General features: G+C 44.3%; 1 protein-coding gene across 2 annotated transcripts; it reads right to left on the reverse strand.

Annotated features, from left to right (window-relative positions):
• Positions 1-1,080: 1,080 nt before the first annotated feature.
• On the reverse strand, positions 1,081-16,815 carry LOC134619398 (protein NLRC3-like). 2 transcript variants are annotated; one of them, XM_063465232.1, is made up of 8 exons: positions 16,612-16,815; positions 14,235-14,327; positions 14,058-14,150; positions 13,193-13,294; positions 7,179-7,420; positions 5,256-7,062; positions 3,576-3,752; positions 1,081-1,856 (listed from the first exon to the last, which is right to left on the reverse strand). In XM_063465232.1, exons 1-8 carry the CDS (start codon positions 16,617-16,619, stop codon positions 1,616-1,618), a joined length of 2,763 nt encoding a protein of 920 aa, XP_063321302.1. In that variant the 5' UTR covers positions 16,620-16,815; the 3' UTR covers positions 1,081-1,615. The 2 variants fall into 2 exon arrangements, with proteins under 2 accessions (XP_063321302.1, XP_063321303.1); XM_063465233.1 differs by lacking the exons at positions 1,081-1,856; positions 3,576-3,752 and adding an exon at positions 4,154-4,553 and having other exon boundaries at positions 16,612-16,813.
• Positions 16,816-21,019: the final 4,204 nt, after the last annotated feature.

Genomic DNA, 21,019 nt, shown 5'->3' on the forward strand with positions numbered 1-21,019 from the left:
CAGAGGATGAGCTGAATAAAGGACACTCAAGGCTGGCTTGGAAAGGAATGAAGTCCATGGTGGGGATGCAGAACAAGGAGCAAAGATGAATGTGATGCTGAATCAGCAGAAGACTTGGACTCATTTGATTCCAGCTTTGATATCATTGATTTCAATGAAGAGCTTTGTGATTGTAGCAAAGGGCTGGTAGCTCTGAGAGTCCCACTGATGAGGTGTCTGTGTGGAAATCTCTTAGTGGGACCAAAGAGAGAAAAAGCCCTGGTCCTGATGCTGTGGGAGGGAAATGATTGAAGTGTGCTGTGAGGAAGTGACTGGGAGATTTTCACACATTTTCCAGTCCTCCTTGGAACAACAGGAAGTTCCCAGCATATGGAAACAAAGGTTAAGTGTCCTATGGCACTCAGTGATGATGGTGCTGTGGCCCCACCACCTCCACCTCTTTGTAAAGGAACTAACTGTAATCTGAAGCTTCAAATGGAACTAAGACTTCCTCCACTAGGTGGCAGTGTCTGATGAGAAAGTGTTAGTGGAGCTGGCCTGGAGTCAGAAACAGGAAGATGCAGGATTTGGGCTGAAATGGGGAAAAGTGGTTGGCACTAGTGCGTTAAAGCAAGAAGGTTGTAGGTTGAAGCTTGTTGGCCTTTCTGTGGAGGTTGGATGTTCTCCCACAGTCCAATGAAATGCTGCTTAGGTTCATTGGTGCTTCTAACTTGGCTGTAGGTGTGGATGTGAAAGAGTGCTTCTCTGTCTCTCTCTGTTGGCCCTGTGATGGACTGCTCACCTGTGCAGGTGGACCACGCCTCTTGCCCTATGACAGCTAGGGCACAGGCTGCAGCCCTGTGAGCCTAAGCTGAATAAACAGTTAGCAAAAATGATCCATAGATGGCCTGAAATCCCCCAGTTAGCAGTTTGGTAGATAGCTATGACATGCTAATCCCATCCAGCAGCTGTATTCTACCGGCAAGCTGATCCCTGCTGAGCCAAAGCACTTTTTCACATACAAATTACAACCTTTAATAGAAACCTATTGGTCAGCATCTTATTAGCCTGCTGTTAGCTTCATGCCACAGAAAACTGAGAGAAACTAACAGAGTTGATAAAGAATAAAGAGAAATGTGCTGATTTAAAGCCTTTGAAGTGCTTCAGATGATCTCTGTCCACTTCTGTCCACTCATTCATTCATGTAAGCTTCTAATGCAGCTTTGATCTTCACAGTCTGCTTCATGAAACTCATTCTAACCCTGAATGTCAGAGTGTTCCTCCTTCTCTTTCCCATCATTCATGCTGGCAGTGGAGGAGATTTGGATGTTGGACTGTGTTTTGGATGATGTGTGTATGTTTGTGTTGGACTGCTGTCTGTAAAGCAAACACACATTTGGCTTTGGATTTCAGTGTCAGACAGACTTTAAGGTGGAATGAAGAGTTGGAGAGTTTCACAGTGAATTATCCAGTGGAGGATTTTTCTTCTTCTTTGAAGGTTTGAAATGTGAACATTGTTCTGCTGCAGTCAATGGACTAAACCAGAGAAGAAGAAAACAGACTTTACCATGAAGATCCTCAGTGTGGATCAGTATAATATCAGCCTGATGTCTGCAGTTTAGTGTCAGCACAACTTTCACATCATATTCATCTCAGCACAACTAAAACATGTGACTGACCTCAGAGTTTCAAGTCCACATCCTGGACTCTCCAGGAAACCACACAGATGCTTCACTCCTGAATCCTGCAGCTTGTTGTTGTTGGTCGAAGACAAGGAGTCACTACTCAGGTCCAGCTGTCTCAGATGGGAGGGGTTGGACTTCAGTGCTGCTGCCAGATAATCACAGCTGATCTTTGACAAATCACAGTCGCTCAATCTGTATAAAGAATGAAAGATGTAAGTTTATTAGACAAAGTGTGAGCTTGAAATCATTCAGTGTTTCATCATCTGTTCAGAGCTGAAGAAGGTTCAGAATGTAGAAGTTTAGAAAATGGAAACTCCAAACAGCTGAAGCCAACAGGAAGCAGCTTCAAACAAACACAACAAGAGAAAAAACTCTGAATGTTTCACATTAAAGTCGTACATTTATCATAAAAACAGGACAAAGACTTGAAAAAGTCGTGTTTTTCCTTCCAGGAACCACATGGCTTCAAGTGTGAAAGAAACGGACATATTTGAAGTCCAACACCTTTTTCCAGTCACATGATTAAAGCAGACAAACTACAAGCTCATTTTCATTCCAACAAGTCATCTTCTGACCTGGACTAACAACACTGGTCTCTATGTGCAGCTGGCTGTGAGACCAGTGCTCAGGGAGCGTCTACAAAGTGCAACACTGAAAGAACATCACACACTCATTTGCTTCCATCATCCAACCTGAAGAGGAAACAGAGACGGCTCCCCTTCAAAGTAAAAGCTGCTCCTTTTGGACACAGTATCAAAGAAAGTCTACAGTATAACATCGAAAAGACAGAAAAAAGTTTTGGTTGTTTTTAAATTGTGCAGAAATGAAACTACACTAAGCTCAATTATGTGACAGACATTTCATCCCATGTCAGTTTGGCCTCATCCTGGGCCGGATTATCCAGCACACACTCTGACCACAGGCCCAGGGGCCACGCACAGCTGGGCTCCATCCAAGAGACAGGAAACAAACCAACACAATAATAAAAAGCACCATGTGATCTTCTTACATCTTCAAGACAAACATAGTAAAAACATATTTGTTTCCTGATAAAATGATGTGACAGGTAGAACAGAGTAAAGTGGTGGTGTTACAGCCTTTCTCCCCTCTGCTGCCGAGGCTGTTAGTCTCTCCCAAACTCAGCTACAGGACTTCCAAATGAATGAAAGCAGCAGAAGTGGCTTTACAAATGAAAGAGGAAGAGGAGAAGAAGAGGAGAGGGAGGCCACCCTGACCATCACTCCAGCTGAAAACATCACACTTCCATTAAAGTTGGTGAGAAAATGTTGAGCAGGATGAGCTGCTGGCTAATCTGGAGGCTGTAGCAGCAGCTCACAGTCACAGTGGATTTCCACTCATGAAAAAGCTCTGGCTGCTTCATTTCTCATCTCATATCAGAGACTTTAGTGAAGCTGTACTGTGATGCTTCCATATTCCAGTGAGGCCTCCAGAATGATTTCAGCTGTTCTGTACACACACTGTGTGCCCTGTATGGCTCAAAGTCTCTGCAGCCTGTTTTTATCTGCTATCATCAGATCTTCATCATCCTCATTCACATCCCTCACACACTCTACAGCCTCATCAGCACTGACTTCATCTTCACTGACTGATGGAGCACAACATGAACCTGTGGAGGCTGAAACACTGTCCTGTCAAACATCTCCCCGTCACCACTCCACTTCTGTCAGCCTTTAAATGAACCCTGCTCAAGTCTGTCACTTCTGTTTGGAGCCAAAAGGAAAAACTGTTGTTCAGTCGTTTGGAAAGACACAACATTTCTGAAAGCACTCAAACTTCTTCACATTTGTCTTCAGACACATCCTGAACATTTAGGAACTAAAGAAAGTTTCAAACATCAATCAAAGACCTGAAATATAGAAAAACAACAACAGCCGCAGTCAGTGAACTCACCTCAGACTCTGCAGTCGACAGTTTGGACTCTCCAGTCCAGCACACAGAAGCTTCACTGCTGAATCCTGCAGGTATCTGTTTCCACCCATGTCCAGCTCTGTCAGATGGGAGGGGTTGGACTTCAGAGCTGAGGCCACAACTTCACAGTGAGTCTTTGAGAGTCCACACCAAGTCAGTCTGTGATGGTAGAAAATATAAAATGTGTTATTATAAAAGCAGAAAATCGGCATTATAAACACAGACTGAATGTATATGAAGACAAAACAGAGTGAGGTCATAATGTGATGAATCTGCTCTTCACATCTGTGCTTCAGCTCCTCTTACTGTGTTTGACACAACGATTGAGTCTCTCTCAGACCTGCAGACTTTTAATGAGAATCTTTGTTTGGCTTTAATCTGCAGATGAAGGAGGAAGATGGTGTCACATTTAGGCTTCCATAATGTCCACAGTCTGTCACTGAGATCTGATCCAGAGTCAGAGTGAAGACACACATTTGGACTGTTTCCTGTTTTGACTCCAGAACATTTTGAATCAGCTCAGTGAAGAGTTCCAGCTGGAAAGATGATCTCTGTTTGCTACCTGCTGCTGTCAGGTACGACTGTTCACGTCCACACGCAGGAAAAACCTGCTGACTGTTACCAAACGGAGCAGAAATCTCATCACTGGACAATAATGATGAATGAACTCAGAGCTGCTGATATCAGATCTGATTTCAGGGGAACTAAACACAGAAATGATTGGCTCATTTTAGCTTTCTGAGCCATTATCTGCTGGTGTGTCGCTAGTTGGCAGAAAATGATTTGTATTCCTGTTCAGGGCTTCAGTGTTTATGAGTCCAGATCCAGGTGACAGCAAGTCAAAATGATGTTACCTGTCTGTGTCCAGCAGCAGCCTGTATTCACTTTGAATATTGTTATAACCTGACATGGATCAGTTTGTCTTTGATTGGTTTGTAAATGTCACTGTTTCCATTGGACCTGAGTGACGGTACAAAGACAGAGAGGGAGAGAAAGGAGAGAGAGGATGGAGACAGCAAAGAGAGAGCAAACACAAACAGGTGAGAGTGGACAGGTGACCAAGGTCAGCAACCAATCAGAGAGCTTCTGTTTGACCCACAGTCACTGATGATGACTGCACATAACCAAGCAGTGTGTTACTCTGATATCAAATATGGATCCTGCTCTTATAATAATGATCATCAGATGATATTATTGTGTTATTTTGTAGCTGAATACGATGTTTGTGTGATTACCAGTGAAAGAAGCAGTGAGGAGGATGGAGAGAGAGAGAGGACAGAGGGTGAAGTTAGAAACACTAAAAGGATTTTTCATGGATTTCATGGATGATTTGAGTGATTTCCAGCAGGACACTTAAACATGTCAGTGGACGTCCTAAAGAACATATTCACTGATATGAAACGTGTCATTGAACAGGATTAATATCAGTGGAAACATGGTGGAAACAGCTGTGACTGCATGGATGTGACACACTTCAAATCTGTTCTCCACTCTTGGATTTGGGATCCATGGAGCTGCTGCTGAGTCTGTACAATAAAGGATGGTGTGGAAGGTTGCAGCGTACGGACACAAACACTTTGTGCTTACAATCTGATTTTATTTTCAAAATTAAACTACTAACCTACACTGATCAATGATGTTAATGATCACATCTGGACTCACCGAGCCTTTCTGCTGTTCCTCACAGCTGGAATCAGTCTCTGTCGTACCCGCATTGATGTTTTGTACTTCAGCAGGTCCAACTCATCCAGAACCTCCTCTGACATCTGCAGCATGAAGGCCAGAGCTGAGCACTGGATCTCAGAGAGTTTCTTCTCTGATCTGTTCTCTGACTTCAGGAACTCTTGGATCTCCTGAAATAATGAGAGGTGGTTCATCTCCATCAGACAGTGGAAGATGTTGATGCTTCTGTCAGGAGAGATTTTATCACTGTTCATCTCCTTCAGGTTGTTGATGACTCTCTGGATGGTTCCTGGACTGATCTCTGTCTGACCCAGCAGACCTACTAAGAGTCTCTGGTTGGACTCCAGACAGAGGCCATGAAGGAAGTGAACAAACAGGTCCAGGTGGCCATTTTTACTCTGGAGGGATTTAGACATGACTCTCATCAGTAAATCATCCGAAAATAAAATGTAATAGTAAGGATCATCTGGATTATTTTCCAGGAAGTTCTTCAGCACCTCTGACTTCCTGTTGGTGTGACAGTGGAACATGTAGACTGCAGCCAGAAACTCCTGAATGCTCAGATGAACAAAGCAGTAGACTGGTTTCTGGAAGATCACACACTCTCTTTTGAAGATCTCTGTACAAACTCCTGAGTACACCGAGGCCTCTGTCACATCCAGACCACACTGCTCCAGGTCTTCTTGGTAGAACATGATGTTTCCTTTCTCCAGATGTTCAAACGCCAGCCTCCCCAGCTTCAGAAGAACTTCCCTGTCAGCCTCCGTCAGCTCCTGTGGACTCGTCTCATGTCCCTCATGGTACTTGTTCTTCTTCCTCTTTGTCTGAACCAGCAGGAAGTGTGAGTACATGTCAGTCAGGGTCTTGGGCAGCTCTCCTCTCTGCTCTGTAGTCAACATGTGCTCCAGAACTGTAGCAGTGATCCAGCAGAAGACTGGGATACTACACATGATGTGGAGGCTCCTGGATGTCTTCATGTGGGAGATGATTCTGCTGGACAGCTCTTCATCACTGAATCTCCTCCTGAAGTACTCCTCCTTCTGGGCGTCAGTGAAGCCTCGTACTTCTGTTAGCCTGTCAACACATGTAGGAGGGATCTGATTGGCTGCTGCAGGTCGGGAAGTTATCCAGACGAGAGCCGAGGGAAGCAGATTCCCCTGGATGAGGTTTGTCAGCAGCTGGCTGACTGATGACTTCTGTGTGACATCAGACAGCAGCTTCCTGTTGGTGAAATCCAATGAAAGTCTGCTTTCATCCAGGCCGTCAAAGATGAACAAAAGCTGAGAGACAGCCAGCTTCTCTGCTGTGACCTTCTGTAATGTTGGATGGAAAACATGGAGCAGCTCCAGAAGACTGTACTGCTCATCTCTGATCAGGTTCAGCTCCCTGAATGAAAGCAGAACCACCACACTGACATGTTGGTTCTCCAAGCCCTCTGCCCAGTCCAGAGTGAACTTCTGCACTGAGAAGGTTTTTCCAACACCAGCCACGCCGTTGGTCAGAACCACTCTGATGGGTCTCTGTTGGTCAGGTAAGGCTTTAAAGATGTCCTGGCACCTGATTGGAGCGTCATGGAGGCCGTCCATCTTGGAAGCTGTCTCCAGCTGCCTCACCTCATGTTGGGTATGAACCTCTTCACTCTGTCCCTCTGTGATGTAGAGCTCAGTGTAGATCCTGTTGAAGAGGGTTCTACTCCCTGTTTCATCACTTCCTTCAGTCACACGTTCACATCTCCTCCTCAGACTGATCTTATGTTCATCTAAAACCTCCTGCAGACCAACATCTGCTGAAAGAAAGAAAAACAATGAGACTAAAGAGAAAGAAAACTCTTCAATGTCTGAACAACACAAGAAGTCCAGTTTTCAGAAATGAGTCCATCAGCAGACAGATGTTCAGTCTTACTTTGTACACAGCTGCTCTGACTGGCTGTCTGCAGTCCAGCTCTGCTTCTGGATCTTTCTCCACACTGGGGACAGGAGGAGTCTCCTGATGAAGCAGACTGGTCCCAGTATGAGGAGATGCACTGTCTGCAGAACCAGTGTCCACAGCTGGTAGAGACTGGATCCTTCAGGACGTCCTGACACAAAGCACAGCAGGACAGCTGCTCCTCTTCACAAACACCACTCCTCTTCCTCTTCCTCTCTCTGTGAACACATTTCTTTATCACTAAAAACATCCAGATGTGACCAAACTGCAGTTCCTCACAGTTCCTTTGATTTCATCAACACTAATGAGCTGCTCTTCCTGTCTGCCTGTCTCATTAAACACTGAGTGATGAATAGTGTTGGTCAAGTTACTTGAAAAAAGTAATCAGTAACTAATTACTGATTTCTTCCCCAAATAAGTAATCCCGTTACTTTACTGATTACTTATTTTCAAAAGTAATTAATTACTTCGTTACTTAGTTACTTTTTAAAAACACGATTTACAACCGGAATAGGTGATAAAGTGATAGATCTTTCAGCCCAATTCTATTTTTCCTGCATAATCCATCATACAAAATGTAATCAAATGAAAAAGTCTCTTTTTAAAACTTGTTTTATTAGTTTTTGTCAGGGTCCTGGGTCTGAGCAGGCCTGAGCAGTTATAGACTTATGTTACTTATGTATTTTTGGTGTTGCTCCCCCTTTTCCTCTATGCTTGTACATATGTATGCGTGGGTGGCTGTGTGTCTGAGCACTCGTTTATAGGCGCCTTCAGGCCTGGTGGGTGTGGCCCTGCTAGGGGACAGGCCACACCCGAAGCCACGCACCTGCAGCTGATCAGGCCTCGTCGGGGGAGCTACTTAAGAGAGTCTTGGAGCTCCCACCGGCGCAGGATCATTGCGTGAGTCATCCTGTTGAGCTGAGTTAGTGTGTGTATGCCCGCGGTTATATATGTCCTGACGGCTGCGTTTATTGTGTCCCCAGGAGAAGTGTGGAGTGCCAGACAGCAGCCAGCACGAGGAGTGCTGAGACACGGGAGCGGAGAGCACTGAGACATGGACTGTTCACAGAGAGACACGATAAGGGAGTCAGGGAAAGCACGGGGATTTATTGTTGTTTTGTACCATACACTGTAAATAAAGAGCACTGTTTGCATCGCAGAGTACCGCGAATGGGTCCTCCTTTCCCCACATCCCCGTGGTCTGCCAACACAGACTGTGACAGTTTTAATCTTTTAACTTTATGCATCAAGCAAAAACTTAATTATATTTTTAGAATTTTTATTGGTTATTTCAGAATCAGAATCAGAATCAGAAAGGGTTTTTATTGCCAAATGTTGAGCAGGTTTACAACATTAGGAAATTGCTGCGGTACTTAGTGCAAACATACTGTCGGATAACGCTTAAATAAACATAAAAATTAAAATTAAAAGTGCTAAGTAGATAGATATATACATGAGTGCAGGTGGTGATCAGTGCGAAGATGGAATGATGTAGTGAACACAGTGTAGGGTCATGTGTTAGTGGTGGGAACAGTCATGTGGTTATTGTTCATGAGTCCAATAGCAGAGGGGAAGAAGCTGTTCTTATGGCGAGAGGTTCTGGTGCGAATGGACCGGAGCCTCCTGCCTGAGGGGAGCAGGTCAAACAGACTGTGTCCAGGGTGAGAAGGGTCAGCTGTGATCCGAGCTGCACGCCCCAGTGTCCTGGAGGTGTACAGGTCCTGCAGAGATGGGAGTTTGCAGCCAATCACCTTCTCAGCAGAGCGCACAACACGCTGCAGTCTCTGTTTGTCCCTGATAGTGGCTCCAGCGTACCACACGGTGATGGAGGAGGTGAGGATGGACTCGATGATTGCAGTGTAGAATTGCATCATCGTCCGTGTTGGCAGGTTGAATTTCTTCAGCTGCCTCAGGAAGTACATCCTCTGCTGGGCTTTCTTTATGACGGAGGTGATGGTGGGCTCCCACTTCAGGTCCTGGGTGATGGTGGTACCCAGGAAGCGGAATGAGTCCACAGAGGTGATGACGGTGTCAGTCAGGATGATGGGGGGGAGTGGGGCTGTGTGCTTCCTGAAGTCCACAATAATCTCCACTGTCTTCTGGGCATTCAGCACCAGGTTGTTGTGGCTGCACCAGGACACTAGACGTTCAACCTCCCTCCTGTCGGCAGACTCATCCCCGTCCGAGATGAGTCCAATAACGGTGGTGTCATCTGCAAACTTGATTAGCTTGACAGACTGGTGGGTGGAGGTGCAGCAGTTGGTGTACAGGGAGAAGAGCAGAGGAGAAAGAACACAGCCCTGAGGGGAGCCGGTGCTGATGGTCCGGGAGTCCGAGACATTCTTTCCCAGCCTCACGTGCTGCTTCCTGTCCGTCAGGAAGTCAGTGATCCACCGGCAGATGGGATCAGGCACATTCATCTGGGAAAGCTTGCCTTGGAGATGGTCTGGAAGGATGGTGTTGAAGGCAGAGCTGAAGTCCACAAACAGGATCCTGGCGTAGGTTCCTGGGGAGTCCAGATGCTGCAGGATGAAGTGTAGAGCCATGTTGATAGCGTTGTCTACAGACCTGTTGGCTCTGTATGCAAACTGCAGGGGGTCCAGGAGGGGGGCCGTGAGGGTCTTGAGGTATGAGAGAACCAGGCGCTCAAATGACTTCATGACCACAGATGTCAGAGCCACAGGTCTGTAGTCATTTAGTCCAGTGATCCTTGGTTTCTTGGGGACAGGGATTATGGTAGAGGACTTAAAGCAGGCAGGCACATGACATGTCTGCAGTGAGGAGTTGAAAATGCCAGAAAACACTGGGGCCAGCTCGTTTGCACAGTGTCTGAGGGTGGCAGGAGACACACCGTCTGGGCCAGGAGCTTTTCGAGCATTCAGACTCTTGAACTGCTTCCTCACATCTGCTTCATCAATATGAAGGGTTGCAGTGCGAGAAGGTGGTGTGAAATCCTCCTTGGTGTGGGGTGTGGAGGGAGGTGTTGTAGATGAAGTGTTTGATGGTGGTGATGGCTCTATGGAGGGGGGAGAGGTGGGGGAATGAGTGTCCAAAGTGTCTCTATTGTTGGGGCCGTTGGAGGTGTGAAGGCTGCTTGATGGCTCGTCAAAACGGCAGTAAAAGTCGTTAAGGGTGTTGGCCAAGAGAAAGTCATCAGTGGAGTGGGGGGTTTTAGGCTTGTAGTTGGTGATATTCCTAAAACCTTTCCACACAGAGGCCGAGTCATTCTCTGAGATCTGCTGCTGCATCTTCTCAGAGTGCTGATGTTTAGCAATGTCCACTTCTTTAGTGAACCTGTACTTGGCCTCTCTGTAGCAGATATAGGAGGTGACAGTGTCCGTAAACTCGTCCAAGCTGTTAGAAGCAGCCTTCATTGTGTCCAGTCAAGGTCAGTACTTCCACGCTTTAAACGCTGCACGCTCATACTCTCTCCCGCACTCGATATATTTGATCCATTGTTGATCTGCACACAGCTGTTGTCACGAACGTCGCACTCGCTTACGTCACTGTCATGAGACATTCTCGCAAAAAAATCACGGTTTTAGTAACGCAGTAACGCAGCGTTCCTACGGGAAAGTAACGGTAATCTAATTACCGTTTTTGCAATAGTAATCCCTTACTTTACTCGTTACTTTAAAAAAGTAATCGGATTACAGTAACGCGTTAAAAGCTACAAGTAACGCGTTACTGCCCATCTCTGGTGATGAATACAAACTCAACACTTCCTGCAGACGTCCTGACTTCACAATAAAAGCTTTCCATCAGAGAGAGACAGTTATGACTTTCACTGTTTTACAGCCGCTGTGTGCAGATTATCTGGGTCAGTTCACTCTGAAGCAGCTCAGAAGTGTCCGTGTAGAGCTGTGGTCTGACACACAGAGGCTTCTGATTTTCTCTATTTAAACAAACATGATGAAGATGAGCAGGTTTCTCTTCTAGTATAAAACTCTGTGTCTCTCTGGCTGGCTCATGATGGCTTTTCAGGTTTTATGTTTTGCTCTCTCCTGCTCGTGTTTTGCCTTCCTGGGTGGAGCTTGTAATGGCCTCTCGCTCTTGGTCCACACAGTTATGATGATTACACCACCTGTTGCTGATTCACCTGGGCTTACCGGGAACCATTTAACGCTGCGGCATGGAGCAGTTGGTCGCTGGGACATTGACCCTCCTGTGTTCATGATCTCAGCTCCTTGCTAAGAAATCTCTCTCTAAATTCGACAGCTGGGTTAACTTTGTGTATACTTTGAGTAAATATTTCCCCGGACCTGGTTACAGACGCTTACCTGTGACTCCCGTGTGTGGCTGTGTGAGTGGAGAGCAGGACAAGAGTGACTGAAGAGGAGTGAGTGTGGACTCCCTTCCCTCTTTTCCCTGGAGCCATGGACCCCCTCCCCAACTTACTGTACATATATAGAGCACTGTGGTTCACCCCTTTGGTAAATAAACTGTCACCTTTTTGTTTGTCAGAACTCAGTCTGTGCTTGAGTTCCTCTGTTAGCCATGACATTTTGTTGGTTCTCTCTCTTCAGGTCCCTGTAAGTGTTTGATGGGCCTTTCTAAAACATTATATTTATTCTGCTTTGATTGTTTTGTGTGCTGAGGGACATTGTTGCATGATCCACTTTTTCTTATCACTCAAATATCCTGATACGTTCAGAAAGTTGGAGAGCTCTCCTGGCTTAGTCTTTGCTCTGTACTGCAGTACCTGCATTGGTTTCACTGGACAAGTCTGCATGTGAATCTACAACTGATCTGACATTGTGGCACAAACACAGTAAACAAACACTACGAGCACCTTGTTTCATGTGCAGTGGCTTTCTTCTCATTCTGTTACTGAACACTGTATGAAAAGCCTCTCACTGCCAGCATCCTTCCAGCCCCACGACAACAAGACCAACTCACATCTTCACAACAACAAGAATTTTTCCCTTTTCTTTGGAGAAACTGAGAAGCCAATAGGATTGTAGCTCAAACTTGCCCACAGTCCTGCTTCATCACTGCTCACTCCTACCTGTGTTGGTGCTCAGTGGACAGTCAAAGCCTGCTGCTAGCATGAATGCTAAATGTACTGCTGTGGATGATCAGCAGAAAAAGATGTTGTCAGTTTGACTGTTTGCTGTATTTAAAGTGTTTTTCTCAGTTAGAATAGAATAGAATAGAAGAATCCTTTAATTGTCCCACAAGGGGAAATTTGGTTGTAACAGCAGCAAAAAGACACATATATAAACAAACAGTACACAGGACACAGAACAGAAACATACACAATTTTTCTTAAATATTAAGTTCATATGTATTCAAAGTGCATTCGGGGCTTTAGCTGACAGCTCTTTGTGCTAACAAACTAAACTCTCTTAGTTTAAGCCAACAGACTTTACCAAACACAAAGCTGCTGCTGCCTCCATGGGTTAGCTTGTGTGACTGGTGTTTACACCAATGAAATCTAAATCACACTAACATGTCCTCCAAGGTGTTTGGTGGGAGCACTGAGTGAAACATAAGAGCTCTGGTAAAATAACAAACAGGGCTGTGAGAGCAACTAAAGTGATAAAAATACTGTTTAAAGATAAAAAACACTTTGATGTTCTCTCTTCACCTAACAAAGTCCAAACCCTGTGAACTATTTTAGCTTTAATAATTGTGGATTCAGGTGTCCTGAACCCATCTTTGGACATTTGTAATTAAATATTTTAAAACTCCATCAAAGACTCCTGATGTGGCTGTTTGGAGAAGGAAAAGAGGGACAAAGTGGAGCGTCGAGCTGAGGCTTCATTCACTGCAAACCTACAGTTATGTTTTCTTATTTCTGGTGTTTGCATGTTCACAGCTGAAATAAAGCTGCCTCTTTGACTTCATCCTGTTGTGTTTGGGGCCAATCCTGCCTGCCACACAGCGCTACAGGACAACGTCTAATATTTTTGTCTTTTTAATGAATCTTTGTTCATATTTATCCAGGAAAACACAAACATGTAAAGGAGTCATCACAGGTCTCTGACCTCGTTGGTCCAGGTTCACCACTGAAGACTGGAGGGTGATGTTTGGACCGGTCACTCCTCACAGATGGACAGCTGGATCCTGCAGACTGTGACCTCTGACCTCTGCAGACACAAACATGTTTTATTCAATGATCAATATTCTGATAAAGTGATTGAAGCAGCTGTGATCACACAGACTGCAGATAATGCAGCTGTTTCCTGTCAGTAACAGTCCTCTTAGATTAGAGTTCAGCTTTTTACAGGAAAACAAATGTCCCTGAATGCAACATGAGACACAGTCTGCCTGTGTGGCTGTGATAGCTGCCGTTAGGAGCGCTCATGTGTTTGCAGTTAGACGAGGAGATGTTACCATCATGGACATGTTAACAAATCCTGCAGCATCACGTGGCACAAACACTTTGTGTTCCTGTCATCTGGAAGCAACAGGAAGTTCATTAATAAAGGCGGGATGGAGATGTGACTGTGATAGTTCTCCTTCATCCAGCTGTTACACACATCTGGGCTCACACGACGAGCCTTTGTCTAATACAGCAGCTGCTCTCTGAACACTTTTCTGAAGAGGAGCTGCACAATCCTTTGTTTGCTTTCTAGAGCAGCGTATCAAAGTCAAACTACCCACTGCTAGCAGCTGTTTCTATCATAGTTTAGGATCCAGATGTGTGAGGTCTAAATTTACACCTCTGATTAAAATACATAGTTAAAAACAGCCAATTGAGTCCAAATGTGTCTTAAAACCAGATAAACTGACAGTTACAGCTGAGCCTGTGTGTCCTTGGAGACACTGCTCTGCTACAGAGATGCATTTTAGAAACCAGGAAACATCAAAATCATTTAAATCAGAGAGTTCATGTTACTAACAGCTCACCTCTCTGCAGCAGAGACTTTAAAATCAATGAAGACATCTTTAGACGCGTCACTCTGTAAGGACACAGAGCTGGGTGGAGGTCCAGGTGGGTTCCTGTGAATAATGATTGAGCAGTGATGTGAGTGCTGAGCTGTGACATGGAGAAGAGTCACGGACAGTTAGAGATGGTCATCTCACCTCTGAGCTTTGGTCTGGCTCTCATGTTCCCCACACAGAGTGCTTTTAGAGGGAGGGACTCCCTCCTCTCTGTCCTCACACTGATCCATGCTGCTCAATTCAGCTCACACACACTTTCTACCTTCACCTGCAGAGGAAACACAAATCAGCCCAGCAGACACACTGACTGACCCACTCAGCACCCACTGATTAATTCAAACACGTTTTAATCCCCAAAAGTTGATTCTGTTCATCTGGACGTTTTCAGTGGGAGAAATGTTTCATCACTCATCCAGGTGACTCCTTCAGTCTCAGCTGACTGCAGGTTTCCAATCTTATAAACAGGACATTTGTATAATGGGCTGGGAGGTCATGACCATTGATCAACAACCACTGATCAATAACCATGAGTACCATTCACAGAGAGTTACATATCTGAACCAATGGCTTGGTGGTGTTCCAGGGTAGGATAGCAAAGCCCTCTTTTCCACTTCTTCCATGAACAAATTGGCCACGATGGGTGAAACTGGGGAGCTTATGACACACCCATGTTTCTGCCTGTAGAACTGACCCTTGTATGTGAAGTAGTGAGAGTGGTCCTGTTGCTGAGGTTGGGGTCATCCTAGGGCTGTGCGATATGACCAAAATCTCATATCCCGATATAAGCCATCTATCGTCCCGATAACGATATAAATCACAAAAATTTAACATTTTCTGTAAATTCAACCCTTTATGAAGGATGTTTTTCTCTGTTTGTTTTCCTTCCATCTTACAATGCTGTGATTGCAGCCATTCCCCAACTCTCTGTGAATGGGACTCATGGCCATTGATCAATGGGCTTTAATCAATGGCCGTGAGACGTCTTGATGCATTCTCAATCATCCAGGAAAGTAAATCTCCAAAAGTTGAATCTGTTCATCTGGACGGAGCGTTTTGTGGGAGAAACGTTTCATCACTCATCCAAGTGACTTCTTCAGTCTCAGCTGACTGCAGGTTACCCCAAACCTTATAAACAGTACATTTGGATAATGACTGAAACCAGCCCACTGAAGGAACAATGGGCTGTGAGGTCAGTTCCTTAATCATAATTATGCAAATTCCCATGACCATTGATCAACAATCACTGACCAAAACCTGCAGTCAGCTGAGACTGAAGAAGTCACTTGGATGAGTGACGAAACGTTTCTCCCACAAAACGTTACGTCCAGATGAACAGATTCAACTTTTGGAGAATGGTCATGAGAATTTGCATATTAATGATCAAAGAACTGACCTCCCAGCCCATAGTTCATTCAGTGGGCTGGTTTCAGTCATTGTGCAAATGTCCTGTTTATAAGATTGGGGGAAACCCCTGTTTTTTCCACAATAATCCCTGTTGTTTGTGGGACTGTTGCTGCAACACCATCCAGTGGTCCTAAACTGACACACTTACACCTGGATTCATTCTGACCAGATTTTAGCCCAACAGTGTTTCATACATCAGACACAAACTCTGCAGCTGTCATTGTGTGCAGTGTGTGTGCAGCGGGACACTGTCCTATGAGTGTTATACTACAATAAACAGAGCCTGACCGCGGGCATAAAGAGGACAAAAACCCACTTATGCTCTAAAGATGAAGTTCTATTTCTCTTCAAATGACCCTCAGGGCATGTGGAGGGTCATTAAACGCATCACACATTACCTCAAGAACAACAGGCTGAAGAACATAAAAACAAATGCAGAGTTTCTGTCTGATGGTTTGAACATGAAACAGGAATTATTGAGCAAAAACGGCCAGTTTACTAACTCTGCAGAATTTATCAACTAACATCAGCGCATTCACCTACAATACACGCCAATCAGTAATTTACGTGTATTACGTAATTTCCTTGTTACCCGGAAGCTGAAGCCCTCAGCTACAAATGCTACAGCTAAGCTACCAGAATTACAGCCAGTCATAAATGCACAAATTGCTGATTATTGTCTGTGTGGCTTCAGAAATGATGAAATCCTTCTGTTATTAGCTGAATCACATGGCGTTAATATCAGCAAACGTACTCTGAAAGCGCCGATTTGTTGCGATCCGGTTTTGAGAGCGCATTGTACGTAGATTACTGATTATCAGAGCTAACTCGAAATTTCGAGAATGGATCCGTTTTTGTGGCGGAAACGGGCCACATAATCATAATCAGTCTGTTATGGAAATAACAGACTGCAGGAGGCAGGAGAAGCTGCCTACAGTCACCAGTCAGTGGATCCACAGTAACATCGACTCTGAGTTCAGCTGCTGATCATCAACTAACTGTTTCTGTCTCGTTCCCAGACTCTGATCTCACATCAAACGAAGCAGATTTCTGCTGAAACTAAGCTGCACACAGCTGATGTTAGCCAGGAAACAGTACAGACTGCTAACGTTACCTTAACATGGAGACGATCAACTACGCCACAACATTCAAGAAAGCGAAAGTAAAAGCGACGGAAGGAAACGATCAGAGAGGCGTTTGAGGGACGTTCAGAGTCAGGAACCTCAGAAACGGATCAGGCTGGAGTTTAATTCTGTTTTCATCTTTAGAAACATCTGGAAATAGTTATAAAAATGCTGCGTAATAAAGAAAAATAGTGTAGATTAGTTTGAGTTGTGTTTATATGGGCTCAAAATGTGGTCATAAATATTTTGTACTTGTAAATCAGTTTTGTATGTGTAAAAAGAATTTGTGTGTGCGTAAAAAAGATTTGTATGTGTAAAAAAGATTTGTATGTGTAAAAAAGATTTCTGTGTGCGTAAAAAAGATTTGTATGTGTAAAAAAGATTTGTGTGTGGACTTAGCCAAAAAACCCCTGCAAGTTACAAGTACGGATTTTGACCCTATTTTTCTTCCTTTCATCTGATTGGTCAATGTCATGTCAATCACAAATGTAACAATCCAATCAGAGGACAGATGGGTTTGGCTGTCGGAGGGGCACTTTTGTTGAACTGCAGGTCTTTGAAGGGAATAAATGCCCTTTTACATGCCAACCCAGCGTTTTCCTTCATCACCACGAAGGAAAACAGTCTGTGGTCGTCCGAGTTTGGTGATTTTTGTGTCACAGGTCTATGTGCTTAATACAGGGACTTCCACAGCCTTTTCAACAGCGCTGCGGACTGCGGGGGGCGGGCAGTGTTTTGGAAATGACAGTCTTCATTACAAAGCTTTCTTCGTGATGAATTAGCATACATGTTTTTATTGAACATTTGAAGAACTAGCAAAAAAACCCGAAACTCTTGTAGAGGACATAAAGTCAGAGATAGAACGACAAGGAGCAGGTGCATCTAGTACAGGTAGAGCTGCTGCAAAAACCCACAGAGCCCAGCAGCCGGGGCAACAAATTCTGGATCCTCTGCTTTTAGTTAGCAGTTAGCATTAGCAGCACATCCTGTGTCCGATGTGAAAGGACTTTTATGCTGCGCACTGTGACTCACAGCAATGGTCCCGGGTCAGCCCTGACTTTGTGTTAATCTAATCCTAAAGTAATAATGGTATTTCTAACCACTGACATACCACAACTTTATCCTTTCAACAGCTGCTATCGGATATTTATATAGAGATCCTCCAGCTTCAAACTGTATCACCCTTCAAGGACCTGCAGTTCAAAAAAGCGCCCCTCCGACAGCCAAACCCATCTGTTCTCTGATTGGATTATTACATTTGTGATTGACATGACATTGACCAATCAGATGAAAGGAAGAAAAATAGGGTCAAAATCCGTACTTGTAACTTGCAGGGGTTTTTTGGCTAAGTCCACACACAAATCTTTTTTACACATACAAATCTTTTTTACACATACAAATCTTTTTTACACACACACAAATCTTTTTTACGCAAACACAAATCTTTTTTACGCACACACAAATCTTTTTTACGCACACACAAATCTTTTTTACACATACAAATCTTTTTTACACATACAAAACTGATTTACAAGTACAAAATATTTATGACCACATTTTGAGCCCATATGTTTAGCTGAGCTGTGTTTTTAATCAAATCTAAACTGAAGAGTTCATTTTGTGGAGGAGCAGCAAGACTTTGTTACTCTCAGGAGAAAGCCTCCCAAATGTCTGTTGTCTTAATAGTGGAATTATCTGGAAAATGAATCAGTTCTTATAAGCAGCTTATCAATTGACCCTGTGCACGAGAAAATGTTAACTTCCTGGTTTGAGGCCGGATGTGGGGTTGCACATTTCCGGTAGCTTTACTTTGCGGTAAATCGCTACTGCGAAGATATACTCCAAAATCATGTCCAAAACTTGAAAACGGAAAGATTGCGTTAAGTTCCAAAGAGCAGAAGGTGGGAACACTCACCACTGTTGTGTCACAAAAAAATCTAATGATAGATTTTGACGTTTAACCACTTAAGCCCCACGTCTCCGGTACCGGGGGCAAAAAGGAGGAGATCACGTTTAATCGGTTATAACGCGGGTTGAGAAATATAAGTCCAGACATGTGTGGTATCCACAGAAACCTCATAATCTCAGCTAAAATGTCATATAAACCATTTCTACAACCACCAAACACACCGAAAATAAGCCGCGATTAAACGAGCAGTTATGTAAATGCGCAGAAGTCCGCTAAACAAACAAAACCGAACCAGAAATTCTTCAGACTTCATGTAAGTAACCGGTTAAAGATAGGCTGGTTAGCTCCCAGAGCCATCACTGACTCCACACACCAAGGCCGTTTATCAATGCCAAAGTACGCGAGTACGTACTCGCGTTCTCGGTGAGTACGTACCCGCCGAGAACGCACGGGAGTACGTACCTGCCGAGAACGCGAGCACGGACTCGTCGGCCGTTTCTCAATTCTCAAGTACGCAAGCACGGACTCGTGATTTGTACAGTCGGAACACCTGCGTGCGTGATGATGTCACAGGTCCGGAGTTTTTACTGCCGTCCCCTCCTAATTTAACTGTGAGTAACATGTTATGAAGCTTAACTTTAATCACAGCCAAACCGGAACAAATAAAACACTGAAATAAACCAAACATTAACATTTGGAAGTGATCTAAGAGACTTATATATCATTTTTAACCTCAGTGTTGAAACCTCTATTAATAAAAATAGTGTACATGTACATACGTGTACATACCTTAATAAAAACAAGCAGGTGAGATGTTAGAACGCTTTTATTTCTATTCTAGTGGACACTCAATACTATAGACAACTGCTGGGGTTTCTTTAACCTGAGTAGTGAGAAGTCCGCGAGCGGTTTGGGGGGGGGGGTGGAAACGATGTGCCGGGAGTCCGCTGTTGAGTTTTGGACGAAATGCATTCTGGGATATTTAGCTGTCCCAAGTCCACACCGATGCATGCTCGATAAAACGGGCGGATCGAGAACACATCCGGGACTTTTTCGCGTTCTCGGCGTGATGCGTACTTCGAATTGGAACAGTACTTGGTCTCCGACTGATGACGTATCACGAGTACACGAGAACGCAAGTACGCACAAGTACGCATATTGATAAACGGCCCAAGTTTCACCACGATCAGACCAAAATTCACTGAATTAGCCGCAAAAGAAGACCACAAAAACACACAGCGGCGCAAATGCGTATTTTCGCCGGTAGCTGGTAACCACGTGATTGACGTTTAAAGAGTTTAGATCGATCGGTTGTTTGCATCACTCAACACAAGCAGAACTGCATCACTGAAGAATAAGACACATTGTCCACATTCAGAAGCACATCTCTGTCTAGTGACTGGTCTTATTCTTTAAACAGGCAAATGTTCAGCATTCAAACTACAGGTGAACAACAGTCACAGATGTTTCCCGTTATGTCGATATCGATATCAAGTACACACCTACACAGCATGTTAACAAACCGTGAAAAAAGCCACACAAAAAATGAACGATTGCTGGTGAGGGTTTCTATACATTAGTATGTATGAAGGGTATGTTGTGACTTACCTTCTAAATTAAAAAGTGCAGTACTGGATGTCCACGATGTCCACGCATCAAAAAAATAAAATTGGCTACTTGATTTCACCTATCGCTGGTTATTTTTAGATCATAACATCCGCAATAAACGAGGGACAGCTGAGAAATATAACATTTGAATCCCTTTTGTCTTTTGCTCTGAGGCGCGGGGGCAAAATATCGACAAGTCCATGAACATCATTTACAGTTATATTGGGTAAATGCCCAAGACATCTATAGAAATGTAAATCGACGCTTAATTCGTTCATTTGGTTAACTTCTTTTGGACATTAAACAGGGCGCGAATAGGACACCGGAAACAAAGCTCCACACAGGATTTTCCGCACCGGAACTAGCATATGCTATCGTGCACATAGTCAATATGAGCAGTCAAAGCATTTTATACAGCGTGCTTCATTCACACAAGCACTTCTTTTTCTAACAATGACACTATGATGGATGCATCGGAGAGGAAGTCGGGGTTCCATATCTTGCCCAAGGATACCGTGGCGTGCAGACTGGAGCAGCCAGGGATCAAACCTCCAACCTTCCAGTTAGTAATTCTACCTGCTGAGCTACAGTCTGTACTTCCTGAACAACACAGCCTCCTTTTGTTTCTTTATTTCCAGTAGCAGCCAGGACCATAATGAACCCTGACTCCAACAGACACTCAGGATCCACCTGCCCAGTAAGTCACCCGCTAACTGTAACTATCAGAGCCCTGACCTTCTGCAGAGACGAGTCACACTGAACACAGCAAGTGTCCCTGCTCTCAGATACAACATCTGCCTTTAAAAGTTAAGAGTAATGAAATCAGCAGTACTGATTCTATAATTTGTAGTCTCACACACCACTTGTGAGACAGACCTCAG

Source organism: Pelmatolapia mariae, linkage group LG20 (assembly GCF_036321145.2).
Source record: "Pelmatolapia mariae isolate MD_Pm_ZW linkage group LG20, Pm_UMD_F_2, whole genome shotgun sequence".
In the NCBI taxonomy this organism is placed as follows: Eukaryota; Metazoa; Chordata; class Actinopteri; order Cichliformes; family Cichlidae; genus Pelmatolapia; species Pelmatolapia mariae.